Source organism: Notolepis coatsorum (assembly GCF_963971535.1).
Source record: "Notolepis coatsorum genome assembly, chromosome: 15".
Classification (NCBI taxonomy): domain Eukaryota; kingdom Metazoa; phylum Chordata; class Actinopteri; order Aulopiformes; family Paralepididae; genus Notolepis; species Notolepis coatsorum.
The window spans coordinates 51,527,269-51,545,123 of NC_140179.1; the positions used below are offsets into that span (position 1 = coordinate 51,527,269).

Here is a 17,855-nt window from a genome sequence, read left to right on the forward strand (position 1 = left end):
GAACTTATATTAATATGATCTATGTCTCAAAATTCTCATATTGGCGCATTCTTCCAATTCTCCTCTCACAATATTCACCCTCACTGAACTGAGTCATTTGAAAATGTGCTGATATGTGATAATATGCATTATCGCTGCATGATAATGTTCAGGCGAAGACGACGCTGCGCAGTGGTTTAGGAGCCCAGGCTCAAAACAGCTTGAGATCTTGAGGTAGAAAAATGCTGTTTTTGAGGACTTGATTAGAAATACAAACAATGAATAAAAAAATATATATATTACAGAGGTGTTCCATAGACTCACAGGAATTGTGTAAAAGTGCCCAAATAGTGAAAGAAATAGTAAAATAGTTCCTCTTTAAGTGAACCTCTTGACCTTCACCTGGCTGGGGGCTCTTTCTTTCTGTCTTACAGAAAAGTATCATGGTATTTCCATAATCCTTTGGTCACTACATGGATGGTAGCAACCAAAGATCTATGAAAATATCATTATATTACCATCTGTATCGTGTTTACATTGTTTTATACCATGGAAGTGGTACCATGTTGGCACATAACCTTTACCATGGCAGTACCGTGGTAAATTATTTATACAATGACCAAACAAATTCACAAAAAATATTTTTAATATGTATTTGTGTCTAAAGAAACCCACTCTTTCTTCTTCCTGGAAAAGGTACTTAAGTTATGTCACAAGGGACACCAAGAAAACGGTCCAATACATCTCGAGTACCTTAGGACATAGGTGTCAAACTCATGGCCCGCGGGCCAAATTTGATGTGGCCCCCCAAGAGCTCTGGCAAAAAAAATAAAACGTTTTTTTTTTTATTTATTTTTTTCTTAACATTAATCTTGGGTTAAAAAATAGCGGCGTTAAAATAATTGTGGGTTAATGCGTTAACAAAGCTTTAACTTTGACAGCCTTAGTTATTACACATTCTTACACATACATATATGTTGAACATCTGAGATATTGATGAAGTAACAAAGGAAAAAAGCCAAAAGCACTTACTCCTCAGACATTCTTTGACAATTTTACAGCCCAAAATACAAAAAAGATCCAGGCGGAATAGGTAACAAAGGGTTGAAGAAATATTGTCTGAACTGTCAGATGCAAACTGGCTGTGTGACATAACCGAGCATCTCGCTCAATTGAATAAGAAGCTGTAGGGACGCAAACAAGTCCCACCCAAAACTTGACCAATATAGTTGTGAACTGAGACAACCCTTATTTTGTTATTTTTGAGTACAGTTACAGTTGTGTGTTCATGCAGACACATAATAGCAATTTCATTACGAATGTATAACTTGAATAAGTAATAAATACAGAAACAACATGTTTAACAATGTAAATGAGTAGCTACATTTATTTTACATTACATTAACATTTATGGGTGGGTGGGCGGGCGGGCGGGCGTGTGGGCGGGCGTGCGTGTGGAAGAATCCTTTACAACCAAAATGTTGAAGTATCAACTGTTCGAGCATACCATATCACAACTGGGCTACAACTGTAAACTTTTAGTTTTCATATTTGGAAGCCATGTTCACAAGTTGGGTGTTAGAGGCCTTCAGATGGCCGGTCTTCCGAAGGAAAGAGCCAAACAGTTAGCAAGATATTACTCAGTGTTATTGGCAGCCTTGCAATTTGGAGAAGATGCTGCTATCTGTACCTATGAGCTGTATGCTACTTATCTGGTTCATCATCCTATGTGTGTGTGTGTGTGTGTGTAACTTTGATTGCCATTGCCAATTTGGGCACGAATATAACACAGGGTTCGCACAAGGTCCTTGAAGTGCTTAAAGTGCTTGATTTTTTACCAAAAAAAAAGTCCAGGCCTGGAATTCTTTGAAAACACTTTTTTAACAAGGTGCTTAACAAGTCATTGAAATTCAAATTAACCATTCGCATTGAAAGTTTTGTTCATCCATGATAAAATAGTTCTGAATCAAGATTTGAAATTTGTTTATCTAAAGTGTAACTAATTGTCGGAAATAGGTTTTAAGCCATAAATATTGGATCTTATTGAATTTTCTTTATAAAAAAAAATGCAGGGCTCCCTCGTGGCGCACCGCATAGTGCCTCGCACACCTACGCGGCCGTCCCAGGTTCGACTCCCGCTCCTGGGGGATAATTTGTCGCATGTCTTCCCACCTCTTCTCCCGTTCTCCCTCTCCTGTCGGTCATGTCTGACCATGAAAAAGTTGGAAAAACGCTAAAAATAAATCTAAAAAATTTAATAAATGCATTTAACTCATTGGACGCCAGACCCGATGATAGTCGGGTTAACTCGCCATCGCTTGAGCGCCAATCACGAGTATAGTCGGGTTTTAATCGTTATTTCTTTTATTAGCGATATCCATTCATTTTCATCCATCCAGCCTGATGTTATCGTTGGGAATGGGTCTGAGCTCGCAAAAGGGAAAATACCGCCCCCTACGCCTTCCGGCTGGTATTGCACTCCACTGGGAATGGTATCGTTTTTTTTCTGGGACAATCCAAGCCGTGCGGGCGTGTTTTAAATAATCAGGCGAGGTAACCTGCTTTCATCGATAGATCTTGAATTCTCCGAGGGTGACCAGTCCTGGTAATTTAGGTCCTCCTGTATCTTGTTCCAAGATGAAGGAGCAGCATATTTAAAAGCCCTTTTTCCCAATTCAGTTCTCATATGGGGAACTTCAGTGTTAGAGCAGCTTGAGAACGAAGGGCATACTTATATTGCTTTGTGCACAGAAGCACACTTAGGTACGAGGGAACCAGTTTAAGCAGAGCTTTGTGCACCAGAGAGAGCCATCGAGAAAATCGCCGTATTTGTAGAGATGGATAACTTGCAATGGTATATAGGGTGCAATGGTGCACTCAATTTCTACATCCCGTGACAAAGCGTAAGGCAGAATGGTACACAGTATCAAGCTTTCTAAGGTACTGATCAGGTGCATACATATAGAGTAAGTCACCATAATCGAGTAGTGGTAAGAAGGTGGTCGTATCTGTGTGGTGGTATCTGTGTGTGTATGTGTGGCTGTTTTCCGTTGGGTGGGAGGAGGGGGGGGGGGAGTGGCGCGCCGGTCTAAACGGAATATCATGCGTGCACGAGGAAGGATAAAAATTATGATCTAGCGTTGATTTCAGGAAGATTCGATAATCAGCCGGAAAATTACAATGTGTTTTGTGTATTCCACTAAAGGGCTATTATCGCGTCTTTCTCTGGAATTACTAGAAATCACCAAAACTATACTCGTATTCAAAATGGTATAAAATGGAAATGTACCAATGAAAAAACAATCCGTTTTGTACATGTTGACTGCAAGCAACTCACTGATAATCGACAAGTGTATTAGACCCATAGCCATAATTTAAGATATATTTTAAGCACTCGCAAATCTCCCACCTCCCATTGATTAAAGCGGTGGCCATCTAGACCTATATCGGGCATATAGCTCCGGCGCTGAATGAGTTCAAAGTTAATTGTATCCTTTTAAATAAAAGAATAATGCTTGAAAAAGTACTTGAAAGTCCTTGAATTTCATTTTGCAATGTCTGTGGGAACCCTGGTAACAGAATAACTCACAATGTCCAATTGCACTGATAATATTTGTGTCCTTTAGACATTGTATTTATGTCCACATAAATAAAGATTCTAAATGTGTGTGTGTACATCCAGGCCAGTTCCAGTGTGGTAACAAGCGTTGTGAAAAGCCGGAGGGTCTGAAGAGTTGGGAGGTGAACTTCGGCTACGTGGAGCAGGGCGAGAAGAGGAACGCTCTGGTAAAACTACGTAAGGACACACTAACACACATTATCTCTCACAGAACACAGATGGACATTAAAGGAAAACTCCAACATTTTGGGAAATTAGCTTATTTAACATCTTCCCTGGAGTTAGACAAGAAGATACATACCTTTTTTGTCTCTGTGCATGCATTAGGCTTAGCTTAGCTTCATCACTGGAAGTGGGGGAGGACAATAGCCTGACGTTCCCTACAGGGTCTTACAGTCACCAAATACACTCCAAATACAACTCCAAAACGTTCCTGTAAACATGTTGTGACCTGTGTATTCACCACATGGAGAAATAAAAAATAATTGAATTCGACAATTACGTTTTCTAAGCAGATATACTCGGATTTTTTTTTTGCCTAAGCACTCGTCTCTGGGCGCAGTGATTTCAGTGCTACTTTCTAACGTGACGCCGTGTTTGTTTACATTCTCATTTCATTCAAACGATCCGAACCGATTGAAGTTTATGGATACCATGACTTAAAATCCTCTTACCTTGACGATTAAAAGCCTCCCCAATTTAGAAAACAGTAATCCAATGGCTGGTATTGATAATATAATACTAACTACTGCACGCTCGGAGCTAACCGGAGCTAACACAGACCCGGGCGGTCGCTAAAGCAAATATAATGACTTCCTTCTGGGGGTTTTCAAAATAAAAGAGCGACGTCTATAGCAGCGGAAAACGTTTTTTTTGTACATTATCTAACGTTAACACGAACCTAAACTAACGTTACAACAACCAACCTGGAAATTGATCGCATATTTGTACATCCCATAATAGGAACATTTCTGTTCCACGCTCATTGCCCAACGGCGTGAGGAAGCTACGGTAAGATTCAGCGTTATTTTTCAATGTGTTCGATACTAACTGCTCTAATGATCATATCACCCACACTAGATGAATCATATAACGTTGGCCACGGAATTATAAACGACCCCCCCCCCATCCGGTCATCATCAGATCATACTTAGTAACTTCTAGAAGCATGTCCAGTTGAAATTTTTTATCTTGCGCAGATTGCTATCAAACTGTATTTGATCATCAATATAATGCATTTGGAGCTATAAATCACGTTCTGGAGAAAGCTGCAGAAAACGATAAAAACATACTTATACTTTAGACCGTATTTTAGTATGAATATGTGAATGAAAAAGTATAACGTTGCTACACCCTGAACAATAGATATAGCCATAGGACGTTGAATGGGCCATAGTAATTTAGCAATACAATTTAAAAAGTTATAGCCATGCAAAGAAGGGGAACTTCTCCATATTAAATAGGGCTGGCGAAGGATGGTAAATTATGAATTTAAGCATGGCGGTTAAAGTGTTAATCAGATATTTGTCTTCTCCCTGAATTTCTTTCTGTGTTAAGTTCCCTAGGTATAGTACTTGACCTGTCTGGGGTATTTCATATCCTACTATTTCATTTATTAGCCCTCCTATCTCCTCCCAGTAGTTTCTTATTTTCTGACATTCCCAGAATATGTGTGTGTGGTTCGCTACTTCTTGTGGTTGATTGTTGTATCTTACATGTGTTATACCATTCCTCCTCTGTTATCTCTATTTCTAATTATTTCTCCCATTTTTCTTTTCTATACAAGGTTGTAATTTCCTTACTGTCCATTATTGCCTGATATAGTGCTGATATAACCCTCCCCTTCCTTCCTTCATATGATTTTACCATTATCTTAATTATCCCATTCTGTTCTTTGTCTCTGTCTTGTTTTATTTCTTTGTTATAGTAATCTCTAATCTGTAGATATCTAAAGTGGTCTCTATTCTCTAGTCCGAATCTTTCTTTCAATTTTTGTAGAGTCTGCATCTCCCCTCCTTCTATCATTGTACATATTGCTGTTATACCCCCCCGTTCCCATCTTTTGAACCCATGGTCGTCTATCCCTGGTTTGAATTTGTTGTCGTGTGTTATCCATCTCAGTATCTTGGATTATTTTTCTAGCTTGTATTTCTTTACTATTGTGTTCCATACGTTTATAGTGAATTTGGTAATTGGGTCTAGTAGTTGTTCCTGTCTTCTGAACAGCTCCCTATCTCCTATTAGTGCCTGCACTTTGAATCCCTCTCTTTTGGTTTCTATGTCTTTCCATTTGGCTTCATAATTCACATTGCACCATCATGCTACTGTCCTAAGCTGTGCTGCATAGTAATAGTCTTCTAAACTGGGTACTGCCATTCCTCCTTTCTCCTTTGGTAGTTGTAGAGTCACATATCTGATCCTTGGTCTCCCCCCCCCCCCCCCCCCCAAATTAATCTTGATGTCTGTCTATCCCATTCCCTGAATTGTTTTTGTGGTATTAATATAGGTAAAGACTGAAATAGGTATAATAACCTTGGTAATATGTTCATCTTAATGATTTTTATCCTTGAGCTGAAATCTAGGGGCATTACTGTCCATCTTTCTAGGTCTCTTGATTTTCTGATTAATCTGTGTATAGTTTGCATCATATAACCCCTCCACCCCAGTGGAGGCTGCTGACCAAATTTTTAGGTGAAGCACAAATTATTATATTATATATTAAATTATATTTTTTAAACATCCCCAACGCTGCAACACCCCCATTCCTCCCAGGTTTCAGGCTCCTCATTCGCTTCCATTCATTTTGGGGACCATGTTTAAATATCATACTTCTGAAGTATAAACAAACTATACTGCTGTGACGATTTCAATAAAACAGACCATTCTGAGTCAATGGTATGCAAAACTGTACATTGGAATATCTAACATGTATTTACCACCTTCCTCTGCACGAGGCCACAGATGGGTTTTATGTAATACAAGCCATTCTGAAGAAGGTGTGTTCACACCGAAACGTCATGATTACAGGCTGCCAATAAATTTGGAAAAACCTGGAGTGCTTGGACATTGTTTCCCTATTTTTATGTAATACAAGGACAATGAATGAATGAATGATGAATGAAAACTTTATTTAACAGATTGCAGAATGGGTACAATACAGTACGGCTCAATACACACAATTGTTAAGGGGATGCAGACCAGAGAAAGACTTTCGTCTTGTTTACATCAATTCAGTGCCACATACACACAGTCCTCATATCCCTCCTAGTTACACACAGTCCTCATATCCCTCCTAGTTACACACAGTCCTCATATCCCTCCTAGTTACACACAGTCATCATATCCCTCCCATACAATACGCACAACACACAACTCGTCTTGCTCAATACTTGTTTATGAGTTTTAAGAGACAGCACTGTAATCTCTCTCAACCAAAGCTCTACTAGTTAACAAAGATCTCCACCTTGCTATCTGAAACACTGACACCATTATCAACCTAATAATATCAACCTGATAATATTGAAACATTATCAATATAACGTTAGCTGCCAACTTTAGCTAACGTTAATGTAGCAGGGCTCCTAATAACACAAGATACATTTCACTATGAATTGAAAATGGGGGACCCTGATGTAAACAAGACGAAAGTCTTTATCTGGTCTGCATCTCCTTAATAATTATGTGTATTGAGCCGTACGCTATATTGTATTGTACCCATTCTGCAATCTGTTAAATAAAGTTTTCATTCATTCATGCCTTTTGAAAAGTGACATGGTCGATGTAGGAGTTATGATGCGGTTTCAATTCGGTTACAGTAACGTTACACAAACTGACATTCTAAAGCCAAGAAGACACGACTTACCCATAAAGACGGTATCTCGATCGATCTCATCTATCGTTGAATTGATTGATTGATTGATTGAAAACTTTATTAACAGATTGCAGAATGGGTACAATACAGTACAGCTCAATACACACAATTGTTAAGGGGATGCAGACCAGAGAAAGACTTTCGTCTTGTTTACATCAGGGTCCCCCATTTTCAATTCATCAGGACATATATGACATACATGACATACAGATAGTCAGTACTGCTACATCTATACATTTATGACATACCCGATTTGCAAATACAGTACTGTTTGTGATACAGAAGGAGTCAAGAAAAGGGAGTATATACATTTGACGTAGAAACTGTACATTGGAGGAGGTTGGGTGGGGGGGGGTTGGGTACATTGGGATATTGACAACCATACTGGGTAATTTACATTGGAGGTGGTTGGGGGGGGGGGGCACACTGTATAAACAAGCAAAACTGTACATTGAGGGGGGGGGGGGGAGGAGACACTGTACAAACAAACAAAATTGTACATTGGACTATTGACAAAACCATACTAGGTAAATGACTGTACATTGGAGGGGGTTGGGTTAGGATATTTACAGGGGCCAGTGTTGAATTGCAGTCTCCCGTAGGTGTCCCTTGAGAGAGGTTTTGAAAGTGGGTAGTGATCCACATTCCTTTACAGCTTTGGGTAGGGCGTTCCACATTGATGTGGCATAATTGCGAAACGTGTTTAGTCCCTTATTTGAGCCGAATCTGGGTTTAACATGATTTGTGGAGCTCCCTCTGGTGTTGTGATCGTGGTATTCGCTGACCTTTGGGAAGTATTTTGCCATGTACATGGGTACCTTGGTCGTGTAGTGTATCTTGTAGACCAGGCCCATTGCAAGTTGCTGTACTCTGTCGTCTACTCTAAGCCATCCTAGGTTGTCAAAGTGGGCAGGGGTGAGGTGGGTTCTAGGAGTAAGGTCAAGCAGTAGTCTGACCAGTTTGTTTTGAGATGTTTGTTATTTTGTTTTTAGCGCCTTTGAGGTGCTTTGGTACCATGAGGTGCAAGCATAGTCGTAGTACCCCTGAATGAGTGCTCCTGCCAGAGTCTTCAGGGTATTCTTGTTTACCAGAGAGGAGATCCGGTACAAGAATCGAGTTCGTTGGTTGACTTTTTTTATTACATTGGATGCCATTTTGTCACAGGAGAGATTAGCCTCTAGGATGGAACCCAGGTAGGTAATTTCATCTTTCCTTGTGACAATATTGTCACCCACTGTAACTGAGAAGCCGTCGGTCTTGCTGAGTTTGTTATTTGAACCGAAGAGAATGGACTCTGTTTTGCCCATGTGTAATGATAGTTTGTTATCAGCGAGCCATATGCAGATTCTGCCTAGTTCCGAGCTGAGGGTTTTTTCAACCTGTAACTTGTTCTTGTCAGAGACCAGCAGGGCTGAGTCGTCCGCAAACAGGAACAAGTTGCAGTCACAAGCTGACGACATGTCATTTGCATAAATTAGGAACAGTAGCGGTCCTAGTATGCTTCCTTGTGGAACACCACAGCTCACTGTGAGGGGGGGGGATAGGGTACCGTTTACCTCCACCATCTGTTCCCTCCCCTCAAGGTAGGATTGCATCCAGCTCACTGATAGACTATCAAAACCAATTGCTTTTAGCTTGTCAATCAGAATGGAGTGATTGACCGTGTCAAAGGCCTTTTGTAGGTCCAGCATGACCATGCCGCAGTATTTGCCTGCGTCCACCTCTTGTTTGATGTGGTCATTCAAATAGAGAAGGCATGTGTCAGTGGAGTGGGATGTTCTGAAGCCAGATTGGAATTCGTAGATTAGATTTTTTTCCGCTAGGTACTTTTCGACCTGTTCGTAGAAAATCTTTTCCATGACTTTCGAGATGGAGGTGAGAATAGAAACAGGGCGGTAGTTGCCTGGGTCTAATTTGCTGCCCTTTTTGTGCAGAGGGGTCACCCTCGCAATTTTGAAGTCCTTGGGGACGTGTCCCTGTTTTATGGAGAGGTTTATTATGTGTGTGATGATTGGGGTGATGGCGGCTGCTGAGTCTCTGAGGAATTTGGAGGGGATGTTGTCATGGCCAGTGGCCTTGTTAGGTTGGAGGGCGCTCAGTTTATTGAGTACCTCATCTGTTGTTACCATTTCCAGCTTGAAGTCGTCCTTGCGGACCCCTAGTGCAGCTTCTCCATGTGACGAGTCCGACTCGAGCCGCGTGCATTAATCCCATGGAAAATGTAAACAATAGTGCATCGCGAGCCAGCTTGTTGCATCAAATTGATGTTTGGCTTTTGTCTCCCGAGTGAAGTTAGAACTACTACACTTCGGCTGGCTAACGTTAGAGTTAGAGTCCAGGCTAAGCACTGCAGGCTTTCGTTTTACAACAACTGAGATAAAAAAATATATATATATCATCAAACGATGCACAATAAGTTCATGAACAATAACAAAACACTCCACCCTGGGCCTGGTAGCTGCGGTGGTATCCCTTTAGCTACGTTAGCTCCAACAAGTTAGCTTCTTAAACTGAGATAAAAATTATTTCGTAAACAAAGCTGCAGAGCAGCAGAGCCGCAGAAGAGAAACCATTCTCTGATTGGATCTCAAGGCTGCCAATCATTCAACCTCCGTCTAGCTGCAGAGCAGCAGAGATGCCACATTCTCTGATTGGATGTCAAGGCTGTCAATCATTCAATCCCCCATTCAATGGCAAGAGTTTAAATGCACGGACCGTGCTTAGATGACGTTAATAGCCTATTTTGATTGGCTATTATTTATTATTTATTTAATCCTGGGTCAACCTGTGCAGCCATCTGCACGAATATTTACTGCAGTCATTACTCCAGTGCAGGCCTGCTCAGAGCTGTAAATTTTGGCCATTTTGGGAAAAAAGAAAAAAACGAGGAAAACATTTCTAATAATTTTTTTTTATAATAATAATAAAAAGAAAAAATAAATATATATATATATATATATATATATTTATATATGTAAATTAATAATAATTATGAATTATGAGTAAATTTGTGTTTCACGTGTTGTCATAGAGAAACCTCCACTGCTCCACCCCTCTTGTAATGTTCACCCCTAGGTACTTGATCCTGTCCATGTCCCATTTAATTAGTATTTTTCTTTGATCTCTATCGTTGGAGTGTAGTTCAGTGTTAAAGTCTGTGTCTTCGTCACGTTGAGTCACCCTGAGTAATGTCCATATTCTGTCAGTAAATCCATCAGCTGCGGCTCCCTGGCTCAAAAAATATATTTTTTTTTCTTATTTTGGAGATCGATGTCATACTGTGACACTGAAATGAAAAGATATTTCATCAACTAAGATATTTAGTCAACAAAAATATTTCATCAACTAAAATATACAGTACGTCACACCCCGCGCCTCTCCCTGCCGTCTGCAAGTGGCTAATCTTGAGTTTCCGACCCCCCAGTAAGCTAACCATGGATAAATCCAAAAAAAGGAAAATCTGAGGAAAATAGAGGGTTTAATTCAGCGTGGACAGATTCATTTGCTTTCACGGCTAACGATGCAGGCTTACCTGTATGCCTGATATGTGGTGCGAAATTTGCGAACAAAGAAAAATTTACTTTTTATTTTATAGATTTTCCACAAATAAGGGAAGGACTCTAATAGAGCTGCATAGTTCAGGGTTTTATTTCAAAGTAGGTCTACAGATGCCAGTGTTTTTCTCCTTTTCTGTGTTTTATTTCAAAGTAGGTCTACACATAGTCGTTTTTCAAAGTGGACTACTTTTTATTTTATAAATGTTCCACAAATAAGGGAAGGACTCAAATATACCTGAATAGTTCAGGGTTTTATTTCAAAGTCGGTCTACAGACACCAGTGTTTTGTCTCCTCTTCTGTGTTTTATTTAAAAATAGGTCTACACAGCCAGTATTTTTTCTCCTCTTCATAAGAGTTTGAGGTTTTTCTTTGTTATAACAGGTAAAAACAGCAATAAAAAGTCAAAAAAAATTGTTGCTTTATAATCCCATTAATGCAACAAACTGTGTGCTATAAGTATAAAGTATAATAAATCGCAAATTACTTTGGGTATGCAATTGTCAGGTGTTTTATGCTAAATGTGGGGTATGCTTGGGGATATATAAAATGTTATACACTGTGTTATCTTCATTTTAAGGGTAAATAGGTTGTGCGGCTCCCTGAGCATTTTATTTTGTGGGAGGGGGGAAAAGTGGCTCTTTTGATAGTAAAGGTTTCTGACCCCTGGTCTAATTAGTTGAGCCAGTGGTTCGATGAATATATCGAAGAGAGTCGGCAAAAGACAACAACCCTGTCTGGTAGCTCTCTATAGTTTAATCCATTCCGTCAGACTACCATTTACCTTAATTCTTGCCGTCGGTTCTTGATATAATGCCCTAATTGTTTTCATAGCGTTTTTTGTCTAATCCAAATTTCTCCAATACTTTATATAGAAATATCCAGCTTACACTGTCGAATGCTTTTTCTGCATCTAGGCTAACTAATACTGCACTTCCTCCTTCCTTTTGTATCTCCTCTACTATCTGCACTGTCTTCCTTATGTTATCCTGTGTCTGTCTTCCTTTAATGAATCCGGTCTGGTCTTCGTCTATAATATCTGTCATAAATGTCTCAAATCTTTTGGATATTATTGATGTATACATCTTGTAATCTACATTAAGTATGGACACTGGTCTGAAACTGCTACATAGTTCTCTATCTTTCCCTTCTTTTGGAATTGTAGTAATTATGGCTTCTTTCCATGAAGGTGGCATTGTGCCTTCTTTCATTGTGTGTCTGAATGCTGCTTCTAATATGGGGCTCAGTTCCTGTCTAAATGTTTTGTAGAATTCAGAGGGGAATCCGTCGCTACCTGGTGACTTACTGTTCTTTGCTTTACTGATCGCATTCCCCACTTCCTGTTCTGTAATCTCTGCGTTTAATATTTCGTTCTGTTCCTTCCCTATCGATGGTAGATCTAATTTGTCTAAAAATGTCTCTATCTCCTCTTCTCCTGCCGCTATCGGTTGTGTGTATAGTTTCTTATAGTATTCTTCAAATGTCTTCTCTATTTCAGCTGGTTCTCTTAGTATTTTGTTTGTGTTCGTGTCCCTTATTGTGTGTATTGTGTTCAGTTTCTGTTGTGTCCTGATTCGTCTAGCTAAAAGTCTGGTCGCTCTCGGTCCTCCTTCATAGTATGTCTGTTTCATGTACCTAGCTTTCTTCTCTATTTCTGTCAGCAGTTCTTTGTTTATCTTTCCTCTAACTTCCTTTACCTCTCTAAGTGTCTTTTGGTTCTTTGAGCTTTGGTGTTCTTTCTCTAATTCTTTCAGTTTCTTTATCACGTTCTGGTATGTCTCTATTGTGGCCTTCTTGAGTAATGCCGTCTTTGCTATAAATTTTCCATGTATTACTACCTTTAGTGCATCCCATAAAATGTTTGGGTCTACCTCTCCATTATCATTTTCTTCTCTGTATCTAATTATGTCTCCTTTTACTTCATTAACCAAACCTTTGTTATTTAATAGTCCTATGTTCAGTCTCCAAACTGTATTTCTCCGCCTACTTTTAAGATTCACTGTCAGATATATTGCGCTATGGTCTGATATGTCTGTTACCCCTATCCTGCAGTCTTTTACCCTGTATCTGTCCCCTGTTGTCATGAGAAAATAGTCTATCCTTGAATATGTTGTGTGTGGATGTGAATAATGTGTGTATTCTCTGTCTAGTGTGTGCATTTCTCTCCATATATCCATGATTCCTAATTCTGCCATTTGTATATTCATATATTTGCTAATGTTTGTCCTCCATTTCTTTGTGCTTGTCGTGTCTATGTCATAGTTCAGTACTACATTAAAATCACCTGTACAGATTAGGACCCCTTCCCCTTCCATCGCTATGATATCAAAGATTGTTTCAAATAGATATTTCTCACTTTCTGGTGGAGCATACACATTCACTAGTGTTACCATTTGACCTTCCATTTTCCCCTTGACCATTACATACCTCCCCTCTTTATCCCTTATTTCCCTGATCATTTCAAACTTCACTGTGTTCTTAATTAGTATAGCTACTTCTCTTCTAAGGTTCTGGTTAAAAGAACTATAAAACAAATTCTCATACCCGAATCTCTTCAGCTTTTCATGTTCTTGTGATATTAGATGTGTTTCTTGTAAGAAGATAACCTGCGCCTCTTCTTTCTTAAGTTTCGTTATCACCTTACTCCTTTTGATCGGACTATTCATACCATTAACATTCAACGACATCATTTTGATACCCTTAACTTTTTTTTTATCTACTTTTTCTCCCATTTTCAATTTTTCTCCCATCCCAATTTCGTATTGTCCAATTCTACCCTCCCCTGTCTCGAACGCTGTTAGGCCATGCCTCCCACAGGTCGGCTGCAATGTGGACCAAGCCTTGCATCACGTGTCCCCTCTGGTACACGAGGAGGCAGCTGTCGCATCTTTTCACCTGAACAGAGCGATCTCTCAGCTGCGAGGGTCTGTGTGGGAGGGACACGCCGCCCTCGTTGCTTCCTGATTCTGCTGCGCAGGCGCACCAACCGACCTGTAGTAGTCGCTGTCCACAACGTCCGATGCCCACCCACCAGCTTCCCACCCCCTAATACTGCCAATTGTATTAGTATGAATGACCAGCCAAGCTGGTAGCAATGCCGAGAGCTGGGCTCGAACCCAGCATCTCCTGCATTAGTGGCGAGCACCTTGCCCACTGCGCCACTTAGCCGCCCTTGATACCCTTAACTTGTGTGATATTTCTTTTCCAAATGTTCTCCCATTCTACCCATGTTACATAAAATAATATTTGTGGTTGTAGCCTCTGCTATCCCTGTCTGATTTACATACATATAACCACAATAAACATTAACACCAACATTAACACTTGGTACTTCCATGGTAGTAGAGGATCTCAGTCGTATCCCTCTTTCCCCCGCTGGTGGGTGGGGAGTAGTGGCTCTCCTAGTGAGAGGGCTCCCCCTAGTGGCTAAAAGATGCGCACTATACATGTCCAACTTGTTCTGTGTGCGACCTCCGAGCTCCCGGTCAAAAGCTCTGCATTAGTCACTTTCATGTTCCCGTCTATTTGTATTATGTGTCACGTGTAATCCTGTGGTTCTTTCATGTCCGTCCCAATATATCTCTTGAATCTCCATGTCCTTTTTTTATAACTTTTGGTATAATTATTTTGTATGTACATCTTCTCATTGCATAAGTCATTTTCATGTTTACATTTACTTGTATTGTGTGTGTCACATGTATACCAGTCTAATGTGTATTGTACTTATCCTTCCTTGGATCACTGTGTCCCCTCTCGTCTCCTCTCTGCTCCCCTTCCCCGTGTCTTTTCGTCGTTCTTCTCAGTTGATCCGCTTTGAATCGGTTCAGATCTCCTTCACCTTCCCGTCCTCCTCTCCTCGTCCTCGTCCCTCGACCCTGGTCCATCTTCGCGCCTTCTCCAACCTCTGCATCAGCGTCGGTCTCTCTCCTCCTCCCGGCACCCTCCATCCTCTCCGGTTCATGTCCCTCATCGCTTCCCGCACGTCGTTGTACACCTTGATGCCTTCTTTCCAATGGACCTTCAGCGTGGTCATTGGTGATTGAAATCTGATTCCTTTCTCTTTCAAAGTCTTTTTTATCTGAACATAGCTCTGACGTTTTACAGCCACCTCTGTTGAATAGTCATGGTCGAAGGTTATCCTCTGCCCCTTTACCTCCATCTTCGTCTGCCAGGCTGCTCTGAGAATGTTTTCTTTGACTTTGAATTTCAAGAAATTAACTATAACTGCTCTCTGTGGTCTGTTTATCTGTGGCTTCGGCGCTAGGGCCCTGTGCGCCTTTTGAATCTCTATCTTGTCGAGGTCTGACATTTCTAATTCTTCTCGAATTAGGTTGGCTACATATTTGGTCATTGAGTCTCCTTCTATCCCTTCTCTCAGTCCCCATATTCGTATATTATTTCTCCTTGACTTCCTCTCCAAGTCCGTTAGCTTTTCTCTCAACATGTTTTGTTGTTCGAGTGTCGCCATTAGAATTCCTTGTATTTCTGTATTCCATTCCTCCGTTTCAGCTGTCCTTTCTTCTAACATCCTTATGTCTTTCTCTTGTTCCTGTAGTTTTCCATCAATTGTCTCGAGTCTCTTATTTATTTCTTCTCTGAGCTCGTCCTGACCCTTCTTTAATTCTTCCCTGAGTCTGTCGATATTGTTCTGGATGTTCTGCGTGTTAGCTTGGATGCTAGTCTGTATGCTAGCTTGTAGCTCCTCTACCCAAGTGGGCACCTCTGCTCTGTCGCCTTGCGCCATGCTAGCTTGATTTTCCTGCGTCACCTCCTCGTGTCGATAACTTTCCTCCGGTGCTTGTATCTCTTCTGGGGTCGCTTTTCTTTAGCTTTTTCTCATGTTCATCCTTCCTTTTCTCTTATGTCATTGAATTGTCACTTTTTATTTTGTTTTAGATATTTTAACTTCCTTTTTCGTTGTTGTTACGACCCCTGTGTGTCTAAGGGTAAAGGGCTGTAACATAACAGTTGGTTGACAGAAAAGATGGACCACGTTTGTAAACAACAATGATATTTATTGAGAGATGCAAAGGAAGCACATGTAGCTCAGGGGTGAGCCCAGGCCAAAACAACAAACAAACACCACTATACTCCAAATAAACCCAATCTAATCTATGGTAAAAGAAATTACATTACCTAAACTACTCTTACCTAACCAAAACAGGAGAAAACAATATCCAAAGGAAATGGCAGCTCACCCCATCTGTGCTTCCTGAGAAAGAGAGAAAAACACATTAATGATACATACAACAAAATGGAAACATAACAAAACAATCTATAGGTAACAATGCTCTCTCTGCGGCCATACAATCACAAAGGCACTTTCACTATTACAAAGGCCTATAAACAAAAAGGGATATTATCAAAGTACAATGCCACAAAATAACACTAGGCCTAGCCTCATGCCAGAGAGAGAGAAAGACTGAAGGGAGAAGCCATGTTTTAACAGGTGTGTGGTGATCCATGATTGGGTGGTGTTGATTGAGTGTTGGAGTCTGGAAAACCATCCACCAATCGGTGCTGTGCTGGGTAATGGAAGGGCAGGCCTGGCAGGGACCAATGGTGGAGGGAACAATGGCTGGAGGGAGGAAAGAAAAATGGAGAACACACACACATGGAGACACACACTGGGGAATATATACATTGGGATGTAACAGTTGTTCTTTGACCGGGAGCTCTATACAATGGCCGTCTACCCGAACATCTCAAACCGGAAGTCCCTGGCAGACGGTCTTATACCGCCCTCTAACGCCTTCGGCCGCTATTGCACTCCATTAGAAACGGTGTAGTTTCTAGGGGGGGGGGGGGGGGCGCCACGCTCCAGGGCACATTTCATGTATGCACGAGGAAGGATAATAATGATAATCTAGCATTGATTTCAGGAAGATTCGATAATCAGGTGAAAAATGACAACGTGTTTATTGAATTACACAAAAACGCTGTTTTCGTGTCTTTTTCCTGGAATTACTCAGAAGCACCCAAGTTTCAAGTTTCTTTATTATTTGTCATACAGAAATACAGAATACTTTGCATGAAATGTTTCTTTCTGTTTTGCTCCTGAGAGTGTGCTAGATAACAAGATAGTATAAATAAGTATAATAAGTATAAAATAGAAAGTCAAGAAGTCAAGTAAAAACAAGTGTAAACAACAAAATTGTTCAGTATACCTCTATATACAGTATGTACATCTGGTACAAAAATGGTGAGGTATAGCTTAGCTTGTGGTGCCACCTAGTGGTGGTGAGGTGCAATAAGGAATGAGAGATGTGCAATTTCCTTACCAATAATATAATAATATAAAGTGTAAACTGTAAAAGTGTAAAGTGTGGTAAAGTGGGTGCTACAGTGTGTTGTTTATTTAAAGTGAGTGTGTGTGTGCTGTGGGTATGTTGATGGCCTGTTATTGTTCATTGTTCAATCATTGTTCATTGAGCATCCTGATGGCCTGGGGATAGAAGCTCCTTCTGAGTCTCTCTGTGCTTGCCATGAGACGGTATCGCTTCCCTGACCGCAGCAGTTCAAAGAGGCAGTTGTTTGGGTGGCTGGAGTCTTTGATTATTCTCTTAGCCTTGCCCATGCACCGCTTGTTGTAGATGTCTTGGAGAGTGGGAAGCCCACCTCCAATTGTGCGTTCGGCTGAACGGGCCACTCTCTGTAGTCTGCTACGGTCTTGTGCAGTGCTATTCCCAAACCAGGAGGTGGTATTGCCAGTCAGGATTCTCTCTATTGTGCATGAGCAGAAGTTCTTGAGGATCTTCTGACTCAAGTTGAACTTCCTTAAGCGCCTAAGGAAGTAGAGGCGTTGTCGTGCCTTCTTGATAACACTGTCAA

At 40.6% G+C, this 17,855-nt stretch overlaps 1 protein-coding gene across 1 annotated transcript in view; it reads left to right on the top strand.

The window, feature by feature from the left end:
* Positions 1–2,892: 2,892 nt before the first annotated feature.
* The window catches only part of fra10ac1 (FRA10A associated CGG repeat 1), a gene marked incomplete at its 5' end in the record, with an annotated part of 32,976 nt that continues 18,013 nt past the window's right edge, over positions 2,893–17,855 (top strand). The window contains 2 exons of the mRNA XM_084331003.1: positions 2,893–2,902; positions 3,662–3,775. Coding sequence (XP_084187129.1) covers positions 2,893–2,902; positions 3,662–3,775 — 124 coding nt within the window. The remainder of the gene's footprint in view (positions 2,903–3,661; positions 3,776–17,855) is intronic.